This window comes from Micropterus dolomieu, linkage group LG10, assembly GCF_021292245.1.
Source record: "Micropterus dolomieu isolate WLL.071019.BEF.003 ecotype Adirondacks linkage group LG10, ASM2129224v1, whole genome shotgun sequence".
Classification (NCBI taxonomy): domain Eukaryota; kingdom Metazoa; phylum Chordata; class Actinopteri; order Centrarchiformes; family Centrarchidae; genus Micropterus; species Micropterus dolomieu.
In genome coordinates, this window is record NC_060159.1 from 21994195 (window position 1) to 22021482 (window position 27288).

At 39.6% G+C, this 27288-nt stretch overlaps 1 protein-coding gene and 1 long non-coding RNA gene across 3 annotated transcripts; one reads left to right on the top strand and one right to left on the bottom strand.

Annotated features, from left to right (window-relative positions):
- LOC123977467 (kinesin-like protein KIF3C) lies at nucleotides 1-27120 on the top strand. Of its 2 annotated transcripts, XM_046060170.1 has the most exons (9): nucleotides 1-1890; nucleotides 17871-17972; nucleotides 18445-18567; nucleotides 18839-18847; nucleotides 20215-20333; nucleotides 20861-20977; nucleotides 22145-22253; nucleotides 23151-23296; nucleotides 24196-27120. In XM_046060170.1, exons 1-9 carry the CDS (start codon nucleotides 487-489, stop codon nucleotides 24281-24283), a joined length of 2217 nt encoding a protein of 738 aa, XP_045916126.1. In that variant the 5' UTR covers nucleotides 1-486; the 3' UTR covers nucleotides 24284-27120. The 2 variants fall into 2 exon arrangements, with proteins under 2 accessions (XP_045916126.1, XP_045916127.1); XM_046060171.1 differs by lacking the exon at nucleotides 18839-18847.
- Nucleotides 11737-12411, bottom strand: LOC123977473. The gene is made up of 2 exons (XR_006826689.1): nucleotides 11994-12411; nucleotides 11737-11857 (listed from the first exon to the last, which is right to left on the bottom strand). It is a non-coding gene; the product is annotated as an uncharacterized LOC123977473 (long non-coding RNA).
- Nucleotides 27121-27288: the final 168 nt, after the last annotated feature.

Below are 27288 nucleotides of genomic sequence, written 5' to 3' on the forward strand. Positions count from 1 at the left end.
TCCACTTCGGAGCATCAGTGAGCGGAGGACATGACGATGCGGACAGCGGTCTGTCGCGGATCTACCGGGCGTGTAAAATCTGGACGACATGAGTGTGATTGGTTTTATTGTTGGATTTTTTTTCACCGAGTGAATCTGAACGTGTAGCGGGACTGCAATGGAGCGTCGATCCAACGCGTGAGAGCTGCTGACGGTCTGTCTGTTTGTAAGCTGACATTACAGACAATAAGCCAAAGGAAATTAGCCATTAGACACTGTGGCATTTCATAATTTCATTATTGGAGTCTGTGTTATTAGGCACTGTGGCTGTTTTCCTTTATGATATGATCAAAAAAGCCATACTGAATTTGTTATTAATGATTCAAAAATCACTGGTTTCATATTCATAGCAGACAGGAGGCTGATTAAAGGCGTTGTAAAGGTTCCCAGCCAATTTTTGATTTAGATTGTCCTTTTGTTGTTTACAACAAGAAACAGAAGCCAGTCATGTCAAAAAATAAGAGCAGTGAGTCGGTGAAGGTGGTAGTTCGATGCCGCCCTTTGAACCGGAAAGAGGAGTCCAATGGGCCTGCAGGGGGCATTGTGCAGATGGACCTGCGGCTCGGACAGGTGATCCTCAGAAACCCTCGTGCGCCAGCCAGCGAGCCCCAGAAAACATTCACGTTCGATGCAGTTTATGATGCAAACTCAAAACAGCGAGACCTGTATGATGAGAGCGTCCGGCCGCTGATAGATTCAGTGCTGGCAGGGTTCAATGGCACCATATTTGCGTATGGGCAGACCGGAACTGGGAAGACGTACACCATGCAGGGGGCCTGGTTGGACCCGGAGAAACGGGGTGTGATCCCCAATGCTTTTGACCACATCTTCACACACATCTCTCGCTCGCAGTCTGATAGGCAGTACCTTGTGCGGGCATCCTACCTTGAGATCTATCTGGAAGAGGTTCGGGATCTCCTCGACCCCAACCACGGCAACGCCAGAGCCCTGGAGCTCAGGGAGAGTCCAGAGTCCGGGGTGTATGTGCGTGACCTCACATCGTGTGTCTGTAAGAGCATCAAGGAGATCGAGGAGGTGATGAACGTGGGCAACCAGGCGAGGGCGGTTGGGGCGACAGACATGAACGAACACTCGTCCCGGTCCCATGCGTTGTTCCTGATCACAGTGGAGTGCAGCCAGCCTGGACCAGATGGGAGGAAACACATCCGGGTCGGCCGCCTCAACCTGGTGGATCTGGCTGGAAGCGAGCGCCAAGCCAAGACAGGCGTCCAGGGAGAACGCCTGAAAGAGGCCGCCAAGATCAACCTTTCCTTGTCAGCACTGGGGAACGTCATCTCAGCACTGGCCGATGGGCGCAGCAGCCATGTGCCGTACCGGGACTCCAAGCTGACCCGGCTGTTGCAGGACTCTTTGGGAGGGAATGCAAAGACTGTTATGGTTGCCACCTTAGGCCCAGCCCCCCAGCACTACGATGAGACCCTCACCACCCTACGCTACGCCAACCGGGCCAAGAACATCCAGAACCAGCCCCGAGTCAATGAGGATCCCAAGGATGCTCTACTGCGTGAGTTTCAGAGGGAGATCGCTCGCCTCAGGGCCCAGCTCAACCACAGGAAGTGGAGGAGCAAACAGAAGAAGGAGCAGGTGGAGGGCGAGGGCTGGGAGAGAGATGGGGATGAAGAGACAGAGGATGAGGAGGAGGTGGAGAAAGAGGCGGAGGACTATGTGAAGCTGGAGGAGCAGCGGTTGGAGAGGGAGAAGGAGGCCATCAGAGAAGATCAATTCCTGTTGGCTGAGGAGAAGCAGAGGCTCCTGGGAGAGAATAAGAGGATGATGGGAGATCTGAGGAAGGAGCAGGAAGCCACCGAGCAACTGACCGCCAAGTACAAGGTGAGAGCTCGAAACCTGTTTGTCCAGTCAGTGGCTTCATTCATTCATTCATTCATTCACACAAACACAGTCAACACAATCCAGGAATACAGATTAAGGACATGTGGTCCGTGGGATTACCATGTGTGATAATCTGATGATCTGATGAGTAAAGGACATTATGGACAGTGACACTGGGAGCCTCATATCTAATTAGATAAAGATCAGACATACAGTACTTATGTACATGACAAACAAACCACTCCATTAGCCGATGCTGGTTTTACATCAGCTAATGGGAATCCTTATAAATCAAATTAAATCAAACATTAAGTGTGTGATTTATCAGATATTAACGACATTAAAGGGGTCCTCCAGCATTTGAGTATGGTGCTTCCATAAAGTTGGGGGAGTCAGATGAACAATGAGGCTAAGATATCCCGACTTTTCGTCCAGCACTTGATGAAAAACTGGATCCTACATTTCCCATGATACCACTCAATAGCATCTCTTTTTTTAGATCCTCCTTTTCTGGTAAACATCCATTGTTAGACTCTGAATTTGTAAGTCAAGTCACCAACCCTAATGACATCATTGTGACTTCATTGGGGGTGGGGGGGGGACGTTTGAAAGCTTCTCCTGAGCCAAAGAAGATGCTATACAACTGCTTTACGGGTTGAGTAGGACTTCTCATGCAGTAAACGTACCCATTATTGCTTACATTAAACTTACTTACTCATTCTCACTCCTAAGTCGTCACATATGGACGCATTGCTCAAGACCTGTCAGCATCAGCTTGTAACACACCCTTAGCGTCATAGTTCAACATAGTGGGGGAAATTTTTGAACGCTAAAGATAGGTGTAGGATTATTAACAGTAAAGTCCAAGTAAGGAGGTGGTTGAGGTGGCCGGTGGGCCAGAAACAGGACTTTCACCCAGGACACGATTATTTGACTGCCAAACGTTTGTAAATGTAGGTATTTCTTTGTTTAATCTGTACATGCATAGATAAAGAAATGCGTGTTTTTGAGCTCGTAGTATTGATGCAGCTTAAAATGAGTGGGAAATAGGCAATTATGCTAACCTAGCTGATGCTATTTGATCATTTAGCAAAATGTTCTGTTTTTTTGTTGTATGTTGTGTCAGTTTTGTGAAATGCAATTGAAAATCTTATTAGTTTACATAATTATTAAACAGCATTTTAAGTGTGTCTCGATCATATTCCACATAATGTTTTTACTCTTCAATCTAAAGGGTCAGGTATTAGCAAGCTAACATTAGTTAGTTTTGTTAGGCGCACAGCAGTTTCACCTGGGGCCTGTGCCACAAAGCGAGATTAGTGGGTTAGTCAGCTAACTCTGGTTTTCCGGTGTCAACAGGCTGACTACTGACCAATCAGATCACTGGAATAATTGAGTTATTATTCCAACAGGATCCTGACATGGGCAAAAATACTGAGTCACAAGGAATATAGAGCAAAAGATATATTTAAATGTCAGTAGAATCATTTTGCTGTTCCAGGCTTTACATTTCCACTCCAGTTTTAAACAGAGCTTCTAACAAATGGATGAATAGTTTACACTAATATATAACGACGATTATAACTCAGTTTAATTCCCAAAGAGATTATTTACAATGTTGATGCTTTTACTCTCTCTATCACTGCAGCTCAGAATAACATGAGCCGACTATATGATGAGAATTGGAAATAAAAACTATACCCACCGAAGAAGAATCCACACAAAGATAATTAGCTGTTATGATTATAAATGCAACATTTAGTTCAGATAGACCTCATCAGGCATTAGCTACGTTTTTTCTCGCTCGTCTCTTCTCTGCTTTGGCAGTGGAAACATTAACCTACTTTTAGCATCTTCATGCGCATCACATATTCATAATTGTTTGTGCATCACCAGACAAAAAAGCAAAAATTACTCACACAGGAGTAAGATTTTAGGATTTTTATTAGGATCCCCATTAGCTGATGCAGAACATCAGCCACACAAAAAAATAAAATGATATTAAAGTCAAACAAAGTATAACTAACATCAACATTGAATATACATACAAACATTTATATACATATTAATATTCCTGTACATAAAAAAAGAAAACACACTACAAAAGACATATACTGTATAATAATTCCAGGATATATTGATAGACTTTTTGACTTCTAAGTATGTGATTATTTTGTAGATATTCCTGGTTAAATATCACTTTTTGCAAATATTTCCTGCAGGTATTTTTGTTTCATCTCATTTCTAATGATGTTGCTTTCACCTGGTCGTGCTCGTAGCCGGATTGTAAAACGCAGAGTTAACTGAGCCATTTGATACCCAGCGTCATGATACAGGTTACCCAGTTTTTTGCCTGCTGCCCTTTCACCACAGTCTGGTCGGGTGCACTCATATGTCCAGACAGGAACTGGTGACCATTGTACAGCTTAAGATGTCAGTTCTTTATTTCTCCTCTTAACACACACAGAGAGGCAGCAAGCAAGGCCTGAGTCAGATCCGCGTTAATTAAATTGCTCTGATTCACAGGCATATGCAGTCAATAAGTCACCCGTGCAGAATGACTGAGTGACTACAGTCTATAATTCTGTAGCTACAGCCTGGACCATCGCACATGAGACACTACTGGATCAGCTTACTGAGCTGCAGCAAACAGCCTGGGGAAAAATATATTTTCAGTGTCACATGTACTGGAACAATAGAAGGGCAAGTTGAGTTAGAAGAAAAATCCCTGCTTATCCTGTTTTTCTGTTGTCATTAGGTGATATATATACTTTAGGACAAGTGTTAAACCCCTTCACTTCGTAGTGCTTTAAAGGCTCTGCGGGTAATATACAGTCTGTGTAGGTGGAGAGCGCGATAGCAACAGGAGACGTGTAGAAACAGAGATTTTCCAGTTTAGAAAAGGTTGCAGTTATACTCAAAACACAGCATGTGTTGTAGCTGCATTACATTCTGGTCTATTGAAACTGTTGTCAGTGGACTAATTGATCTGTTTGCCTCCTCTGCAATAGATTTCTTCCATGTGGTGCTGGGCAAAATGGTTGTGATCAATATCAAATAATAAGAAGAAACAATGTTGATATTGATGTACAGTGTACCACAATATGGCAAATGTTTGCAAAATTACATAAATAATGAGTGAAAATAAGTTAAAATTGCGGTATACAGTCTTGTCTTTGCGTGTCCAAGCTCCATTGTGGATTCAATCTGTGTCTTTTAGTGTGTAGGTCGTTTGGACAAAGAATGGACTTAAAAAGAAAGGTTAAAAATAATCAGAAGCTAAATCAACATATGTGCATTTTACTTACTTGTGCTTAACATAAAAACAAAAAATAGAATTGCCAAAAGAATTCTGATAGATTATGGTGCAAACGGTTTTTGTACTTTGACATAAGATACCTGCACACCATCTCTCTTTTTTTGTTTTCGGTTGAGAGTCTTTGGCTTCTACCTTAAATAAGGGAAAAAAACATTATAACATCAACATCATTTTACCCAGAAATGCAGGATATATTGCCATGAAATTCATTTCAACAGTGCAAAAATGTTAAAGGAGGTATTCCTGAAGCTACATATATATGTCCTGTATAAAGTTAACTTATGTGAAGGATTCATTAGGTTAGGCGTGAATAGCAGAATAAACCAAAATAACATTTGTGAGTTGTTTCATGTAATAAATGCAGCATACACTCAAAGAAACATAAGTGTAAGCCCTCTCTGGTCTGGAAAAGTCCCAAGAGACAGAGATAATGTATATCCTGCTGTCATGTACATTTCTATGCGAGTCATCTCATATTTCCTCACTTTGTCCTCCAAAGCACCGTACGTCCAGTACTGCTAAACCGTATAAAATCTGTGATTACACAGCACAGTTTTGACAGTCTTTACCACTCTGTGTGTGTGTGTGTGTGTGTGTGTTTGATGCTGACTGGGTGGCTGCTGAGTGATATAAGTTCAAAGAATCAGCAAATGTACGCCAACCCCCACAGAGGAGGAAGATGATTATGGACAAGTATTTCCTTTCTTTGATGCATCACTGTTGGTTCATAAATTCAAAACATTCGCCTTGTTCATTTGTTTGTCTGGTGATGTATTTTTCTTATTGTCAACAAATCTCATGAAAAGACCAAAACAAACACTGAATTGATCCTATGAACAAGTAGCCAACGTCTACAAAAATAGTTTGAGTGATCACTGAAATCAACCCTGGTGTTATTTCTCGTTATGACAAAGCTTTTTTAAACACTATTAAACAGACTTTTCAACACTGGTCTTATTTAAAAACTTGCTCAAATATTTCCTGAAAAGCAACAAAACATGATTATAACTCAAATCTACATTCATGTTCTGACAATATTTTATAAAGTAATAAAACCGTATTTGATCATTTAACTGCCTTAATAGATTCCCATGACCTCACTGTGATCCTTTAACAGTTCCAGTCTGATCAATCAGCCAGCTCCCCTCTCCCCCACCCAGCTTTCCTCTAATTGGCTGAGACTGATATTGGCTCACCAATCACAGAATGCAGCCTGCAGGTTCCATTTTTCTCTCTGCTCTCAGAACCAATGAGAGAGAGGTTCCTACGCAGAGAGACTGGCTGAGAGGGAGAGACTAGAAAACATGGTGGACATGAGCTCAGAAAATAACTAATTATAGATAATTTCAGATTAAAACGTCCCTTCTCCCTCTTCCTCTCTCCCACCCTCTCATATGTCCACACAGACACAACAAATGCAAGTATGTCAGGAACCAGCCTTGTGAGTCTGTGTTGGGTCAGCTGGTGTTTCTGCAGGGCGCTGTTACCTCACTGGCCTCCAAGGTGCAGCGCTCCATCTGTGGATTGTGTTGTGATTATGTTGGTGCAACTGTTGAGCTGTTCAGCTGCTGTCTGCTGTGCTGGAAGTGACACCAGCTTTGATTTACAAGAGCAAATGCAGCGGTGGATGAAGTATTCAGAACAGTAACCAAACTGTAAAAATACTTGGCTACAAGTAGAAGTCCTGCATTTATAATCTTACTTCATTTAAGTATGTAAGTATATTCAGAAACTGTACTTATAGTATTAAAATATAGAAAAATGTCTCCTGTGATTGTTAAACTGCTATTAAATCATTAGATTATTATACTCAGGCATTAATGTACACTCAGACTTTTATTGTTAATTTTGAACAATTTGGTCAGACTGTAAGTATATGTATAGTTGCTGATTAAGATTCTGTTGATCAACTAATCAATGAATCAACAAAAGATTTTAGCTCTACTTGTATTAACTGTTGGGTAGTTAACAAAGCATTTAATTTTATTTAAAGTAAAGCAAGTACAGTATTTCCCTCTGAATTGTAGTGGAGTAGAAATGGAAATACTGAAGTAAAGTACCTCAAATTAGTACAGTACATGTTTCATGCCATGAAAATAGATTAATAGCTTAAGAATGTGGCCTTAAAGGTTGTCATTACCTCTGTAAATAGTAAAATATAACATTCCGCTACAGTAAAATGACCAATTACCAATCAATCGTAATGACAACCTATCACATCATAAACTGTTGTTTCCTGATTTACTTTGTGGACTTTTAGCAATTAGAGCAGGGGCGTCCCTCTCTAACTTCAAGAAGCTCTTGAAAACTCATCTCTTCCGAGAACACTTCCTCTAACATGCACTTCCCATGCTCTTCTTCTTCTATCACCTTACAATTATCCTTTATTGATAGCACTTTTTGTTAACTCTTACTTCTTTTCCTAGGTATTTACCCCATTGATGCGATATGTGCTATTAGCTCTTACTAGTATTTATTAGTGCTCTAACACTTATGTAGGCCTCTTGTCAGTTGTAGTTCTCGTGTTGTATTTGATGCTCTGTTGATGCTTGTATGTTGTTCCTCAAATGTAAGTCGCTTTGGATAATAGTGTCTGCCAAATGAGTAAATATAAATGTATTGTAAATGCAATTAAGAACGCCTAGTGTTTCCTGCTAGTCATTAGAAGAACTCGTACATTTTTAGACGTCCCAGTTGTACTTTTACTACACAAGTAATTTTCCTTCTTTAATACTGTTCAGCAACGTCCCAACATGTCTCTTCAGTCAGATATTTTATCGCCCTTTACACTCCAGGTTTTGTCCTGTTAACACTGATGTTATGAAACTGTCCAGGATCAGTGCAGTCACTGTGGAGAGCTTCATGCTGAGCAGCAGTTTCTCATAAGGAGGCTGCTGTGTCCGTTCCTCAGGCGGACTATTCTTAGATCCACTTTTCTGGGTCACAACTGTAACATCTCCCTTCTTCTTACTGTCTCTCTTTACTCGACATCTCTAAAAGCAATGACCCTGAATCTTGATTTTCTTTCGTCATTTACATCTAGGTTATGTTCTGATAGCGCCAACTGAGATTAAAAGGAAACCCACTTTCCTCGTGTTCATCTGTTTCTCTCTTAAGTTAATTTATTTCAGTCTGGGTGTTCCCATTTAATATAGGTGTTATTAAAAGAAAACGTTTTCTGTTTACGTTGTTTAGTAATTTTCTGCAATTCCCGAGAATGCCTATTTACAACTTCAAAGAGAAAAAGTACAGTAAATAGGTCAATTTCATGCATCTTAAATTAAAAGTCTGAAGTAACTGTCACTATAAATACTTGCACATTTGGATCAAATTGTAGAATTATAAATCTAATTTATGGTAAAAGGAAAATTATATTAGCACAGACGGCTCTTAGGAGTGTGAATCCATGAAAATAAAATGGTATGCTGCCCAGATAAAGTCTGTGTGTTGGAAACACTGAGCTATTTCTCTCCAATCCTTTTGATGTTTTGATTTCTTTTGTCATAGATGTTGCTTTAAAACAAACAGAGGAGGGCAACTTTTGCCTGGAGCAGGATGATAATTGAATCCTCAAATGAACAATAAATACATACTATTTTTAACATGAATGTGTCTTTCCAGTCTTTTGTTATTGGAGGAAATCGACATTGACTGTGCATTAAGGTCTTTCCTACATCCTGCCAGCTGAAGTTCAGCCAATCAGGACGCGGGATCAACAACAATGCCCATTGCCTCATGGGAAATATCATCAGCATAACACACAAACTGAGGTGTACACATACATGCAGATACACACACTATGCATACCTTTCAGCTTTCCACAACATACCGTAGACGTCCATTTAAGCAAGCAGAATGTATTCACACACACACACACACACACACACACACACACACACACACACACACACACACTTACATTCTCAGCGTTATGGATAGAATGACTGTTTCCTGTTTATATAGCTGCCTTCCGGTCTAATTACAGGAGGAAAAAGCCTGGAAAGAGAGAGGGAGGCTGTGTGTGTGTGTGTGTGTGTGTGTGTAGGCTAATGAACAGGGAGAGCTCATCACTGCTCTTCATCTTTCAGCATGGAAGGCTGCATCACTGAAATATTGATGAATCAAGTCTGTGTGTGTCCATGTGTGTTTGCATGTGTGTGTATGTGTGTCGGTACAATTTTTGCAGCGTGTGTGTGTGTGTGTTTGTGAACTGAGCATCCAGTCATGGGATCAGTGGAGAAAGCAGAGCCATTTCTTAAACAATACACACACTCCCCTGTCTCCCATACAAGGACACAAACAAACACAGAGGCAGAGAAATGTCTGCATGTAAAAATGAAATATTAAATATGTGTTTATCTTATAAGGCACGGAAAGAGATGTAATATTTTGATAATGTAACCACTGTACCTCATAAAATATAAAAAGCAATTATCAAAACATTTGAATAATTAATTTAACCATTTTTATAGAAGCTGCGTAAAGCCTTCCAAGGACAAATATGTTTAAAACAAACCTTGTTTTTGTCTTAAAAGAGTGTGCTACTTTTTTAGCATTGGACTTTTGTAACATTGTTGGTCTCATGTTTTAAAAAAGAAAAGGTTAGAATTGATGCATCAGAGCCAGCCCATCATGCAACTCGTCCGCCAACAGTTCAATCAAAGATTCGGGTGTGTTATGCTAGTTGCAACTAATGCAGCCTGGAAACGCTAGCGCAGCTCCCTCAAAAGGCATTTTACAATTTCCTTTCACATATGCAGCAGTACACCCCAACATTTTAGTGAAATAATTAACACACAGAACAGGTTTTAAAAAAAAAGTATCTGTATCTGAACAAATATCAAAATAGATATTTTAAACACATGATTAAAATAACTGAGGTGATAAGAGAAGAGAGGTAGAATGACAGATGACAAATAATGTTAACCAGTTTTTAAATTAGAACATTACCCCCTGCCCCTAAGAAAGATGATGTGATTTCAAAGCTTACTATTTTCTTTCTTTATACCAATCAATGTCACATTACCAACAATTCCTCTTATTTAAACTGTGTAATGCATCGTCCTTTAGAACGACGCGTAGGTCATCAGTCAGTGCCTTTGAAACCGTTACAAATCAGCTTTGCACAAATCTTGGATGGTTAAGTTTGGCAGAAAAACAAGTTTGTTATGGTTTGGTGTGCAGCCTAGTTTGGGTTGAAAGAAGTTCTTTATTAAAGTAAGAGGACCTTTGTCAAAATGATTAAAGTAGTACTGGGCTAAGGTTATGGAATGATGGTGGTCATGCTTAAATAAAACCAAACAGTGGTCTCTTGCATCAAAATCTGACATTTTCCTGATCCATCTTACCACCCTGACCTCCTCCGTTTGTGGACTTTGCAGCTCTCAAAGGCTTTGTCACTTCAACGTAAACACATGTTGTTTTGGGGACATTTGCTGAATCAACAGTTGCTGTTGTTTTCATCATCATTTGGCAGACGTCTTGAATTTCATCTAATGGGAAATTTTCACCCAAGACTTATATTGTAAGCAGTTCAGTAGATGATAAAATCTTCACAAATACAGTCCCTCTTGTAATTGTACTCTGACATGCATATCAGAGCCTTTTGCTATGGCATTTTAGCTATAAAATAAGTCATATTATTAGGACTTTTGCATTTGTGTGCTTATTCAGTCTTATTCTAGCAGGATGAAAGGATGTTTTTCAGGTTAATCTGGGGCTCACGTTGTGATCGGCTGTTTGCAGGTTCTCCCTTGTGTGTTTGGTGGATGCAAGAGATGACTGACAGTGAGTGAACGGTAATAAGGTTGTAGGCTTTTAAGTTGTGGCTCCTTAAGTGTTTTTTGCATCGACCAGGACTGATGTGAAACAGATTCTCAGAGATCGCCTGACCTTTGTTCTCTCCTTTTTTTCTCTACCTCTGTCTTTCATGCTAAGCGTCTCTTGTCTCTTTCCCATCTCTTGCTCTGCTGTCTCTTCTCTCTGTTGCACACACGAGAGAGCTTGTTGTCGTCACATTGTATTTATAACCCGGTCGCTCCCAGCAGGCTCCGGCCTCGCTGGGATTGGCTGGCTGATGCGGATGAGCCAGCTCAATATGCTAACACTTACCATTCTCTTCACTTTCCCATCAGGAAATCAGATCAGTTACAGCTAAAATAATTTGAGCATGCACTTATGGGCAGATTATACATACAGACACAAACATGCAGGCTGGCACACATGCATTCACAAGCGTTAGGAAAAGTGTGATGCCTTTATAAATGCTCCAGTGTTTTCTTTTTCTCTTTTTAGTGGTCGTCCTGCAGCTCAGAAAATATAAATACAAAAATATGTATCATCCAGCTACACTGATATTGTCAAAACTACAGGTTTTGTAACAACGTGCAAAATACATTGCTGGAGAGCAATGGCATAGCGTACATCTTGCCGCAAATCTATCTGAAGCACACACACATTGCATATATAAAATCTGCTTTATTGATCAAGCAAACAGAGAGACAGCAAGGAAAATATTTGAGCCTGTAGAGAGATGTAGACACAGGAAGGTTTAATATGACATGATGAACAACCTGAAGCTCTACTGTGACCTTTAGAGAACATCAGACATCCTGACTGCATCTGTGTTTGTGGGACTGAAACCTCACCCTGCAAAGATGGAAATAGAATAATGAGTCAAATGACAAGTGAGTCGCCTCTCATGTGATTAAAGGTCATTTGAACAATTTACTGAGTCATCCCTTCCCCTCCTCCTACTCTTCCTCCGTCTTCTTTTCATCCTCACCTCGGTATATCAGCTCATTCAGCTTGATCTGAACATGAAAAGCACGATGCGCTTGGAAATATGCAATGCCAACCCATGACCCCACAACTGCGGAAGCTTTCAGGATAAGTTTATTTCCTTCAAGATGGTGAACTCAAACATGAAAGAAAGTCTAAACCGGATTAAACGTAAGATTTAAAGTTAATTTGTGACTTTGCAAGCAGCAGTTGTCAGAACAATCTTAATATTTGAAATGTTACAGTTTCCATTTTTCCATTAGTTTCCATTTTTCTAAGCACCCGAAGGATTTTTCTTCTATGTTAGCGTAAAGCAGTATTTGGTCAGGGTAGGTTTTGGTGCTCCTCCTTGGGGGTGCTTGACTGGGGGGGCTGGTCCCCCGTCCGGGGATGAGATCGGCCTCGGGGGCTGCTGGCTCTGCCTGCACTCTGGGGAGGGATGCCTCTGGCTGGGCTGGGGGACTGTTGGCCTGGTTCTCCCGCGTTATCGCTCCCTGGCGGCAGGGAGCTTCCCGGCACAACTTTCTGCTGTTCTTCCTCGGGGTGGGGTACAGCTTCCCCCGGGACATGCGGTCTGGGGTCCTTTGCACTTTGGGGGGTCGCGGGGTGCCCTGGCTTCTGGGGGTGGGGGTCTCTGGGTTGATCCGGTTTCTCTGTGCTGTCTGTTTGTGCCCCCCCATCCCCACGTCTGCCCCCCTGTCCGGCCCGGTGACAAATCAATACATAATTAAATAAATAATAAAACAGACAAAGGAGTATATTAATACTCTCTTGTTAAAGTAAAATCTGTCTGGCACAATATGGTATCCAGGTCATCATACTCTATACCAGGCTGCTGGGCAGGACAGGTTTAAAAATAAATAAATATATAAAATAATTTAAAATTTTTTAAATGTAAACATTTCCTGTTTAGCAAAGACTTAAAATGCTGTGCTTGTGCTACATTACAGTTTGTAATGTAGAGGCTGCTTAAACTGGTTTTACTAACTTAATTACAATGGCATATACTATTCAGATAGGGACGATTAGTGAAGGCATCATCTTCTTGCAACTGAAAGCACCGCTTGATTTCAACTAGGGAAGATAGCTGACAATGCTAGCAACGTATTTGTTTCTGCAAAACAAGTTCAGGAAAAGGCAGAAAAATCTAAAGAATCACCTCATGTCTTAATTATGTTATTTTCAACTTATGGATTGACCTGCTGACGTGAAGCCATCCTCCATACTTTTTTTCTAAACTTCTTAAACTAAACTTCTTTGTATGAGCCAGAACACACAACTGAACGTTTGTGCAGAAGAAGTGCCCTGGTTTCCTCCTATGAACTCAATGTTAGCAAGCTGTTTTTAGGATAACCAGGAGACGTACAGCATAACAAAACATTGTTTGATTTTAATTTGTTGCTGCAGTTGTGAATTGATGTAATTGGGGATTTGACACAGTTTCATAAACCCAGTGAGACTCACAGTGGATCTTGTTATCTTGAAGTTAAAACATGAAGATATGTTTTTTCGCTAGATAAAAGTCTGTAGGTTTCATTGTTGTGTGTTAGAAAAACTGAAACCTTGAGTTATATGCAAGTTGTCCATTAAAGTCAGCAACCATTCATAGCCTGCATTAGAAATGGCTGTATGTATCTTACCAGCCTGTTGGTGGGGGGGGAGACATGGGATGCATGAGAGAGAAAAGCCCTGACATGAATCAGCTCTTTAATGAAGCTGAAAGAATATGACAAAACACAAAGAGCAGCAAACCAGGCAGTTTCACACACACACACACACACACACACACACACACACACACACACACACAGAACACAAAGACAGCTCGTAACAAAGAGGCTTTCTGTAAAAACCTGCAGCAGACGCATCCTCTCTGAAGGACTCCACTGTACTCTGCATGAGTTTGAGTGTGTTTTTTTAATGTATGTGTGTGTTTTTGTGTTCACTCATATAATCAAGTGGACAGTGTGGTATGTGCCAGTAATAAAGGACGTATAGGCTGCACACAGTTGACACACACACACACACACACACACACACACACTGTCTTTTTGTATAAAGTACTGAGACTGGAATGTGGCCAATACAAATTGGCAGTGCCCCCCTTATTTTCTTCTTTTCTCGCCCCCTTTTTACATTTTCTCCTTCTCATTTTCCCTCTGTATCCCGTTTCCTCTCTCTCTCTCTGTTCCTGCTTCTTAGGTTCATTTCATTAGATTTTTTGCCCTCAGGACAGAGAACATGTGTGTGATTGTGTGAGTGTGATTCACTTCAAGAAAGATTGCATCACTGTGGCCCCCAGCCTTTATTCTCTATACTAACCAAAGATGCTGTAACCAGAGGCATGAAATGATAAGAAGTCTTCATCAGAGTTAACACATATGAAATAAGATCTGCACCGTAGAGTTTAATTTCAAAGGTTGGAGAAAATAACTAGAAAGCATTCAGAGAGCAAACCTCCCATGATGCTTCATACATGTTTGTTTTTGGTTCAGACCAAATGCAAATTTTCATATTCACAGTTTTATCGCTGCACTACTGCTGAGTGTTCACACACAGTGCCATAATACGAATAAACACAACCAGCGATTACTAACAGCAGTATGAAGCCGAAGTAAACATTTTGCTCTGATTTAATTGCAATAAACGGATCAAACTGCTGCCGAAATAACTACAAGTATGCTAATTTGTTCACAGTGAAGTACAACAATAGCTGGAATCAAGTAACAGATTTTCTGAATTTACCAGGTAGTTCAGCATCCTCGCTTTTCTCCAAGCAATGTCCAGTTTTGTCCAGATTTTATATAAATATGAAGTAGTAGTATCACAGAGCTCAACAACAACAACAACAGTGGAAACCGGAAACACACAGTGGCTCACTGCTGAGAAGCGCAAGAGAAGAAAACTCTACTTTTTAATCCCAAAAATTTAAGCAAAAAGTTAATTTAATAAAAGCAATTAACTCTTGGCTCCTCCCACTGGAAAACGGCGTAGTTGTTGTAGCATAATAGTCCGACTATGGGTGTTTATTTGTCCATAAGTTCAGGCGCTGCCCCGGCTCTCTCCTCCAGTGTGTTAGCATGTTTACACTGACAATGACAACATATTGATGCCAAGCAGGTGTAATGTTTACCGTGTTCACCATCTTAGTTTAGGGTATTAGCTTGCTAATATTTGCAAATTAAAGTACACAAAGTACAGCTGATGCTAAAGCATCATCCGTTTTGCAGGTATTTGCTCAAAAACCAAAGTATGAGACTAAATGAAATTGAGACCTCGTTAAAGGTTAATAGAGCACCAAAGTTGTTACAGTTCATCCTGAATTAGAGTTGGACGATATGGCCAGAAATTTTATCACGATAAAGGTTTTCATATCTTTCAATATCAATAACTATCAGGATAAGCATCAAATCGTTATTTCTTTTGAGTTTAAAGGCAGATTTTTGCTCCTGAGTGGAAGTTGAAGAAACCTGATGGTTAATTGTGGTTTAAACTAAATTATTAGATTTTAACATCTAAATTATGGTCAGCACTAGATGCTAAACAGTGAATCACTTCACAAATCTGAGTTAGAACATAATTATGATAAAATCTTAATCTATGCACAAGTCAAATTAAGTAAAAGCTTTTTTTAGTCCCTTTTCCCCCACAAAATAAACATCTTAATAAAAAAATAAGTCCTAATTTGTGTATAATTCAAGTGAATAAAGTCAAACATTTATTGAACATTTGTTATATTGTTATAGAAAAAATTTTATAATTATATTGCGATAATTATTGTTATTTTTTTATTGTCCAGCCCTATCCTGAATCTGTACAAAAGACATTTTGTCGTGGAAATAGTATATTTCCTGGTGCAGAATTGAACAAATTACAACAAGCCATTGTCTTTTAGTATTTATTAAAGAAAGAGAAAACACAGAAGTGCAAAAATGATTCAGCTGGTTCAGAAGTCTAGCACCTAGGGTAGTATCAGACATCTGGCCCCGAGCAAAGGACAAACATGACAATTAAAGCAGGGAGACTGCTCCCTCACACAGTGGCCTTGAAAACTCCCCCCACACACACACAAACTCTGGCTTGTCCTAGTGGACAATATAATGTCAGAAGAGGTGACTATAAGCGCACAATTGCTAGATATATAATTATCTGCATGAATATAAGACAGATCAATGTTCTGCCACATTTCACTAAAAAACAAAAATGTCACTTTGTGGTAATCCATCTAATAGTTGTAGAGGTACTTCAGGTCAAAGTTGTTATTAGTCACCTTTCATTGATACCATATTTTACATTATGAAAGCACACTGTGTCATTTTGTACTGGTCTACTTTTGAATGTGATTCATGTCTGAAGTCCGAAGCGCAAGGAGATTTTAGTCGAGCTCAGCTTGTTGTGGCATGGTCGTGTCATCATGGTGTCATCATGGGCATGTTAAGCTACCCACTTCCAGCTCCAACTGCCTCATCAGCACAATGTCTGCCCTGACTGCAGCTCCAACACACACTCACTCACAAAGACTTAACTGTTAGATCTCCAGATGAACTCAGTTTGACCTCAGGAAAGACACTCGATCCTTGTTCTTGAGGCAAACTTTTAGACCCACTTTCTGATTTTATTTCTTATAAAACATACAAATTCTAGTTACAGTACATTTTGTTACTGGATTTGATGTCAGTTAAAATGTGATAAAACCAGCCTCTGATTGATTGTGTTTCCCTGTTGGATAAGATGACACCTTGATTACAGGGAAATGGTACCCAATTAAATCCAGTATTGTTTTGTCCTTGAATGATCTTTTTCTGTGTCGTGCAACACGAGAAATGTACAGCAAAATCAAACACATATCAACATTCACAACCTGTGTTGACCTCTATACACACTGCACGATAAAACCTGAAATTAGGTGAAATCAATGAAGTGTATGCACACACTGCATCGTGTGTCGAGTCAAAGACCTATTATGACGTTTTCATGTATAATAAAAACTTTTTTTCTCAAACAACTTTATTTTGTAACATTCTGACTTTTTCAAGAAAGTACAACTTTTTCTCAAAATTATGATTTTTAAAATAAATATTTTACCTTGGTTCTCAAAAGCTCAGATTCCCTTCTACTCCACTATCCTCAAAACCATGGCTTTCACCACTACACGAAAAAACAAAACAGTGAAGCTCAAAGAACCGAGCCGACAGAAGTTGCTTTTACAACTGGCTTTTATACATGTGACACCAGACATGTTTGACTCCTTAATTTCTGTACAAATTGAGAAAATCTAGTTAACTGGTCATTTGTTTTGTGATGTGATTACCAACTTATTTAGTATTCATTTTATAGCATCTATAAATTATAAATGGGCGGCACGGTGGTGCGGTGGTTAGCACTGTCGCCTCACAGCAAGAAGGTTGTGGGTTCAAACCCCAGTTGCCCCGGCCTTTCTGTGTGGAGTTTGCATGTTCTCCCCGTGTCTGCATGGGTTCTCTCCGGGTGCTCCAGCTTCCTCCCACCGTCCAAAGACATGCAGGCTAGGTTGATAGGTTACCCTAAATTGTGTGAGCGTGAGTGGTTATTCGTCTATGTGTGGCCCTGCGATGGACTGGCGACTTGTCCAGGATGTACTCCGCCTTGCGCCCGATGTCAGCTGGGATTGGCTCTAGCCCCACCGCGACCCTGTACGCAGGATAAGCGGTTGATGATGGATGGATAAATTATAAATGAACGTAGGCAATATAATTACGTTTTGATGTGTAGTAACATATATTTGTCAAATGAGCTGACACCGAGTAAGCAGGTAAATGTTTACTGTGTTGGTTGACACTGTAGGACACAAGTGTTTTTAATCATAAATATATACAAAACTATATTTTTTTGTTTCTCTCAGGCGATGGAGAGCAAGCTGCTGGTTGGTGGAAAGAACATCATGGATCACACTAATGAGCAGCAGAAGATGCTGGAGATGAAAAGGCAGGAGATTGCTGAGCAGGTAAACCTGTGTGTGTTTACTCAAAATTCATTTCATACATTACAGTAAAGGTTAGTTCAACCATGAAGAGACACAGATGTGTTTTGTATGTTTATTTATTGCGAATTATAATTATATATTATAATATCTTCCAATAGAAAAAGTGGTATTCATTTTTATTAGATTTTAGTATTTTTTCCCTACTTAATACAGCTACACAATTCATACTTGCTGCTTTAATTAGTAAATGTTTCACAACTAAGAAAGTCTTCCTGAAGGTTTCCATTAATATATTGGTTGATATTTGTGGAGAGGAGTGTTTGCGTAGGTCTGCTGCAGGAGGAAACTTAGGAACAGCCTCTCTTCAACCACAGAAATACATGAAATACTGAAAATACTGAACTTAACCTGCTAAATACAGTGTATTGGGGTGCAAAACACAAGGAGATGCTATTGAACAGAAAGGTGAGATTTTATTTATTAATGGTTTCAGTCACGTAGCGAGAGGGAGATGCAGCAGAAGATGTTGGTCCAGGACGAAGAGACGGTGGAGCTGAGAGAGACTTTCACTTCTCTGCAACAGGAGGTGGAGGCCAAAACCAAGAAACTCAAGAAGGTAAAAGATGCACAGATACTACGTCTACGTCTGAAATTCTGAACAGAATCATGTGTACACAAATGCACATACAGGCAAGCTCATTTACATGCAGCAATTTACACACAAAAGAAGACGTGTTTTTTTACATGCACACACATACTCCTTCCTTTTTGTTCCTAATGTCAGTATATCCCTCTTTACCTCTTTGACCCCTTTGACCCCTGACCTGGATCCTAATGACCCCCTGCCTCGGACACATGCTCCGTCCGGACACACACTTAAATCTCAGTACCTCAAGGTTTGTCCTGCCGTCCCCTCCTCTTTCCTGGACATTTCCCTCCCTCCGTCACTCTCTATCACTTTCTTTTTTGGGCCTCTTCAATCTTTCCATGCTGACCTTCTCAATTTGTTTTCCCTTTCTTGTCAGGTTGATTAGGATCTCCCAGTAACTCACCCCTAAATCCCTCAGTACAAACCCTAAAATAACACTCCGAATCTCGTAAACCCCTCCCTGCTTTTCTCGCTTCCCAATCCGTTGCACGGCCAGCAGGACTAACCCCAAACAAACCCATTGTGTGTGGATGACAATGTGATTAATGATCCTGTGTTGATCCTAACTTGTACCATGCATCCTTTTCTCACTGCATGGTGCCGACTCTCTGAGGAAAAGCGGGATCAAGATTTGAAGTTTTCACACTGTGATTTCTGAGCTCAGAGGCTGGCATGTGAAGATCAGCGAAACCTTTGGTTTAGTCGGTCAACAAGGTTGTTGACTGTGGAAAAACTGGTAACTGCTGAACTTTTTGTGAAAGGAGCGGTTGACAATAGTCAGGGCGGACTTAAGCCGGATGTATAGATGTACTTTAATGAACACATGTTTTTGTTTTGCTGTAGTGATTTCACAGATGAAATCTCTCACTGAACTTTGAATTAAAAACTATGCTGTCAGTATCAAGCGGGACTGTGCATGGTATGAATCCATAAATCTTTTATTTAAAAGACTACAAGAATCACCTTCTCCGATGCAGTGCTCGGAGAACAGTTGCTCCCATGTTTTTATTTGATAGTAAGCCCTGAATGAAGAAGAAAAGTTGCACGCAGTCTTAATGACAAAAGAGTCAACCAAGACATATTTTAAGAGAGAGAAATCCCCTGGAGTAAAGTGTGTATTGGAATATGTTGCCCCATTTCCATATTATTTCGAAATGTTGTGTTTACTAGGAATTCCTTTTAAATATCTGATTCAAATTTCAAGCAGTTTTTTAACAACAAATCCATTTTGAGCTTTTTGTATGCCATAAAAAAGAAGCCGTCATAGAGTCATAGAGTTTGTGAACTGCAGTGTCATCTGTCAGGCTAACTACACCAGCACTGAAGTCAGGATTAGCCTACTTGTTTAAAGCCCATGCAGACAGCCCAGGGCTGTCAAAGAATGAACAGTGTGAAAGCTCAGGAGGAAAGAGCAGGAATGAGCCGGAAAGAGGGAGGGCCGCCATGTTGCTGTGCTCCAATTGGCTGCCCATTTCTCCAGACACCAGTGCCTCCAGTGCTGTTGCTATGGGCAACCAAGCTGCAGCGAGCTGGAGACCAGTTCATCAGCGACTACACCACACTGGGCGACATTCACTCTCTCTGTTTGTCTCTCTCTCTCTCTCTCTTTCTCAGCTATATGCCAAGCTCCAGTGCATCAAAGCGGAGATCCAGGACGTGAACGACGAGCATGTGAGGAGCCGACAGGAGCTGGAACAAACTCAGAATGAGCTCACCAGAGAGCTCAAGTTCAAGTGAGTCGAAACAGTCAGCAGAATCAGCAAATATGCCTGGATAGTTCAGCAAACGCAGTGTGCATTCACATCAGATACGTACGCACAATTTCATTATTGAAAACAATGCTGGGGGATATGAGATGTTAAGATAATGTATAAAATCTGGAAACTTTACCGACACACACACACAACTTCAAAATGAATTTTTGCAACATTCTATTTAATCAGTATATACAACAACTCAACAGTGGAAATGAAGAATGATCATCATCACCTTCGGCAGCATTCAGACCAAAAACAATCCTGTGTTTAAAAAGAACGTGGCTGCGGTGGTGGGGGTATGTTGCTTCAGGTACCATTGTGACCACAGACCAGACATTTGTACGTCACTTTTGTACAAAAGTCAAATGAATGAACATAAAACTCAAGGAGGCTCCTAAGACTCAAAACCGGATCAAAATATTACATCTGCAGACTTAAATATAAAGCCTTATGATATGACCTCAAACTCAACCTTTGCATCACTGTGTGTTCTGTACGTGCAGGTATCTGATCATAGAGAACTTCATCCCTCCAGAGGAGAAGAATAAGATCATGAACAGGCTGACCTTTGACCCCGAAGAGGATCAGTGGAAGTTTCAGCCTCTTGTTCCTGCTGAAAGGTCAGTGTGGGTTTTAGATGTTGGGATATTCCCATGTGGCCCATCAGGTGGAAATAATGGACTCAAAATGTGTTAAAAGTTGAGTCAGGGTTCATGACCTCTAGACCTTCCTGCTCTCTGTGTCACTCGCTCTTCTTCTCTTGTGTCTGTCCTGTCATCCTCCACTGCTATTAACCCTTTGATGCACCACATGGGTCAAAAGTGATCCGACTGAGTATTTAGTTTATATATCGTTGCTATAAAGTAATTTCATCATTCTGTATTCCAGGTACTCCCTCAGGTGTTAACAATTAACTCATTTTTCCTTTCTTACTTCAACTATTCAAAAATGACCTGTGTTCATGTCCTATGTTATTTTATGCATGGATAGGTGTTTTTTTGATTTTGAAATAATTTTATTTAATCAATTAATATTTCCAGTAATCATTATAAATCTTGTTTTTGATTACCACAAATCAGTATTTTTATTTTTACTTTCTTACTGACATACAAACAAAAATAATATAATTTTTTAATATTAAGCCTATTTACATTTATCTTTCACAAGATATCTAATATTTTCAAATTAAGACTTAGATGCATCAGATATGCAAAAGTGATGGTGTTCAGATGTAAAATGTGTGGCAGGTGAATAGTGGTCTGTAGTAAATATGTTCCCAATTGCAAATATTTACAAATATCAAAAGTTCCCATCAAATTATATAGTGAATACATACGGGTCCTCTTTGACCCATGGGTGTAAAATTGATGTAGCAATACAAAAACTAAGGTTGTTTCATACAGTAAGAAAGTAAAAATAAAAATAATGATTTGTGGTAATCAAAAACAAGATATATAATGGCAACATGAAATATTAAATGATGAAATAAAATATTTCAAAGGACATAGCAAAGACATACTCAGCCATGCATGAAATAATATAGGAAATGAATGCGGGCTATGTTGCGCATTAGAAGGGGTTCACATAGCTTGTGCATCAAAGGGTTAAAGCATGGAACAGACTTTTAAAGTGCCCGTATGCCGTCGTTCAGCTCTGGAGAGAAAGCTGGAGAGAAAGCTTGATCCTGTTTCTCTTGTAGAGGATATCGTGGCTGCAGCTTTCTAATTTCTGATCCGTTTTTCTTTTTGCTGTTTCTCATTGATTTCCCCCCTTCTCGCTGTATTCAGTAAATCCTCGCAGATGAAGAAAAGGCCGACATCTGCAGTCGGATACAAACGACCCATCAGCCAGTATGCCAGGGTTGCCATAGCGATGGGCGCTCACTCCAGATACAGGGTAAGTGTGTGTGCATGTGAGTGGTTTTGTAGTGTGTTGGTTAAATAGAAAAAATGAGAGGTAACCACTTTAAATGCTGGTTCAGGACGTAGTGTCACAGATTTTGACCCAACACTCCTAGTTTCTGGTGCAGAAATTATTAAATTCATCTTTATATAAGGAATACTCCACCAAAAATATAGCTTTTTAGTTTGAAAACATTACCCCTTGTAGACTTGAAATGCGTTTTATTTAATTAGGAGTAGTATTTGATACTCCCAATATACATTTTAATGGAATATTAATTTAATTTGTCCACTATTTAAACCACAAGGACATAATGACCTTGTGGTTGAAATGTCAGATAAATAAAGTAATTTTTTGCATCTTGTCTAAGAATGTGCAACCAATCTTTTCCTGTGTTGAGTGTTTCTCTAGCAAGAAGCACAGGACATAAGCAGCATTAAAACAGCTGCATGTGGTGGAAAGCAGTAATAAAAATTGGTTTTATGATGAGATTTAAAAACAAAGACAGTACAGGAAAAGCTTAATCACTCTTCCTTTTTAACCTGAACAGGTAAAGGACTCAAACTGGTGAGCCTGAAGGGCCTCTTAGGGCGATAAGGGGATAGAGGTTAACAAAGATACTACTACTTTTTAATACTTCTTTTTTTAATACTTTTAATTTCTAAATGAGATTTGTAGCCGATGCAGGGAAGCCAATATTGATCTGATGTGTGACAAACATTTGTAATGCCTGCAACACCTTTGAATTAACCTTCACTGGAGAGCAACGTTGAATTAAATAAGTGTGATGTGTGTGTGTGTGTGTGTGTGTGTGTGTGTGTGTGTGTGTGTGTGTGTGTGTGTGTATGTGTATGTGTGTGTGTGTGTGTGTGTGTGTGTGTGTGTGTGCAGGCTGAGAACATCATGTTTCTGGAGCTTGACATGACTCCTCCAAACACCGCCTCACTGGACCGCTCAACGGAGGTGGAGCCGAACCAAAGTCACTCTCTCGACAATTCGCCCACCAAAGACAGAGGCGTCCGCAAGTCTCGATCCTGGTGAGCCTGAAACCCCAGACCAGAGCCTGACTGATGCATCAGCAGGCGGATAATATCCTCTAGTATTGGCTTATAGTTCATTCAGTACTGCTGCATATGTTGGCAGATCTGTAGTAGAGAGAGTAGAGAAAGCGTAGTACAGAAATGTATGTATGCTAAATTTTTTACACATATTTTTCGTAATTATTTTGTAGTTGTGTCTTTTAATCTTCTTTACTCTTCAAAATTGATTGTCGTGTTTGATACAGTATTATTCAACTGTGAAATATCCTGCTTCTGTACATGTCTTCATCACAGCTCTTTGCACTAATGACCACATTTGAGAGATCACGCGACATACAAATGGGCCGATATTATCTAATATATCCTGTTGGATAATATGTCAGCCGATAAGATACAAGAATTTGGAGAAGAGAAATACCAATGTTTATATATATATATATATATATATATATATATATATTGTAAAGTAATATCAACTGTAATTGTAAGATATATGGGATGTATTTTTCTCTCAAATATAAATATTTGCATTGATATTAACCAGGTTTTAAAAAAATTTAATTCATCCATTATATATATAATGTATGTACATATATAATATTATATACAGTATTGATATCAGTGTAGTGTTGACTTTATTTTGTCTGTGGGAAACTACTGGCCTGTATCTGACTACTATAAATGGTTTAGAGTCAATACATCTCTAAATGGGATTATTCAGGATTAGCCACACCCTCTCTAGGCAGTCCTAATCTGATGGTTTATCTCTGATTTGCTCAGCAGCCTGTAAACTCAATGTTGCTGGATAATCTTATTAACCTGTGACTAACTTGTATGTAACGGCAGAGATTATATTTTATCCATATTTTAAATTTAATTTCTTGTTTTTTTTGCAGGTGCCAGAACCCAAAATCCATCACTTCCTCCTCTTCTAATGTTTCTTTGGCAGCTTGTCACACGGCCACACCCATGGCGGCACAGTAAAGCCTTCCAGTTTAGTGGAAGAGGAAGCGGAAGTGATCCTCTGATAACTCCTCAATGAGGCCTACAGCTGGCAACGACAAACACACACCACCACCTATGCTGAATCCTGAGAGTTGACAGAATACATTAGAGAGTAGCTAACCAGGAAGTGATTTTCTGACAACAAAATGACCCAATGAACCTCAGAAACTCTGTAAAACACCATTTCCTCCTGTTCTACAGCTGTAAAGACCCACCAGAACACCTTCTTCCTTGCATGTTTGAGACTATGAGCTTTGGGTCATCCTTTTAAACAAGTGGCTGCAGTGCTGTACTGCCCACACTGTGTGTGTGTGTGTGTGTGTGTGTGTGTGTGTGTTATCTGTATATAAAAGGCTGTATGATTGCCTGTTTGTGTTTCTAATTGTGACCAACGCAGATCTGAAAGCTCACAAACAGCTTGAATCGCCTGAAAGATATCAGTGTAGATATTTCATGTATTTTTGAGGGGGGTGGCAGGGGCTGTTTTCAGAGTAAAGGGGTGACAGTTGGCTAAGAAAGGAATTCATAGAGAGTTTATGTCCATGTTGGCTGTCACAGTAGAAAATAATCATGTAACATAATGATGTGTGCTGTTGTTGGTCAGATGAGGTACTCCTGAAACCTGAATGATGACCTTTATCATACCTGTTGTCCCGCATTATTCCTTTGTCCCTCCACGGTGTCTAATTTAAAAGCAGCGCCTTAAAATAATTTCATTAAAATTAAAAATAGTGAGGCACACTTCCAAAAATAAATTAGGTATGAAAATTCATCCTAAATCAGGGAAACTGGTGTAAAAAAGCTTAACTCAAGGTTACCTTACTAGTTTTTTCTGGAGCTGGATGAGAGATCAAATAAGATGGAAGAGCAACACATGTGGTTAAAAGCTCATAAAAAGCTAATAAGTGGATCATAAATTAACGTAAAATTCCAAAATGCTACTTATTATTTAACCATATGTTGCCAGTTCAAACTTAACAATGGCATTGTAATGACTACAAAACAATGATGATTTAAACACAGATAACTTTTTCCTTTTGTATGTTTGGGCACTTAGTTAAAATGTTTTTAAAAATTATGGACTCAGTGGGGAAGAAAACAGAAAATTTGTTCTTTTCATGAAAAGAATTAATATGATACTTCAAAACATTTGAAAAAAACATGGTCACACACTCAAAGGTTTTCCTGCAGTTTAATTCAACAAAGTTTCATCAGACAAGCTCACTTCTTCAGGACATGACAGTGTACACACGCAGTTTATATAGGCTTAGTTCATCTGTAGCTCTATAAACAGTAAAACTAAACTTCAGTACACCTGTTCAAAGGTTGACTGTTGAAGTTGAAGTGTACCTTTTCTGGGCTGTTGTCTAGACCGCAGTCTGAAGTCGGGGTCACAGAGTTTGTTACCTGCTAGAGGTTAAGAGGAGCAGACAGTGGGGGCCATGCTGACTAATTATCACTATATTATTGATGCCAGAGATCCAGTTGCCGCTGAACCCCCTGCTAGGATTAAGAGAGAACAGAGCAGTCCTTTATTAGCATGGAGAAACAACATGTATTACCAGATCTGTTTTGTTTTTGTTGTTTTTTTGTTTTTTTTACCAATCTTTACTTAATACATGAAATTGTCCCTCTTTGTATACAAAATGTTTTATAACCTAATCTTCAAACCATGTCACTGATAGTGTATCTGATAATGGGGCAGAAATGTACTTGTGGAAATTTACAAAAGTTTACTTAGATGTCAGGCCTGGATCATTTTAACGACATACCTTAGAGTTACTGCAACCTCCTCATCCTAGGGCAGCAAATAATTGTATTTTTATTATTATGGATGAATCTACTAACGATTCTTTTAATCAATTCATAATTTGATCAAGAAAATGTCCCAGAAGTTCCCAGAGTCCAAGGTGATGTCTTAATATTGCTTGTTTTGTCTGACACCCAAAGACTTCAAGGATATAAAACAGAGACAGCTAGCAGATCAAAATGCAAACTGTTTGATATTTTGATTGAAGAGGCTCTATTCGCACTCATTCCCAGCATTAACAGTAGCCTACCAATATTCTATTAATCAGTAACAAAAACAAAACAAGAGGGAAAGGGTTTAATGGCATAACTCTTTTTGTATGTTGTCAAATTAAAGTCAGATGCTGTTTTTAGTGAATTTAAAACCTGTGTTAACCTACTTCCTTCACTGTCTCAACCATTTCCAGATGCACACTGACTATTGTATGAGTTTAGTCATCAGTATATGGGTACACCTAGTTTGTTATTTAAAAACATATGTGGCTTTAAATGCTCTGAGGCTTTACAAAAACGGTTCATGCTGTATAATGGTGCTTAAAATACATGCAACTATACCTTTATTTGAAGTGAAAGATTCACCACAAATGGAAGGGTCTTACTATACGTTTAGTAGATATGTATAGAAAAGGATATTGTATTTATTTGGAATTGTTTTTCAGCATTAGAGGATTTATCAGGCCATATTTGAGGCTGCTGTTCATCAGATAGAGACATTAAAATGTTGATATTCAAGTACAATTTTGAAAAAAATTGAAACGGCTCCTTTAAATGCTTATCTCAGTATGTAGTTTCATCAAACATCTCTACTGCCTAAAAATTTCCAGAAATTATGATCTCAATTTCAGGGCAGGCAGTGATGCAAGGAGGAATTGGATTAAATAATTTAGGAACAAAGGCATGATGAAAAACAAGCAGTTATTTCCAGTCTATGCTGCCTCTGAACATTGTTCATGTATAACATTTTTTCATATTAGTGAGTAAAATCATCCATGTACGTTTTCCATCAGTGTCAGGGCTGTAAAATTCTGTATAAATGTGTGTGTGAGGGGGCGGGGAGGAGGGAGGATGCTGATGGAAGAGAGGGGGTGGGTGCACGGATGGATGGATGCAGGGATCCAGAGACAATCAGGAAGTGAGGAACCACTGTGGAGGAGGTGGATACTGAGCCTGTTTCC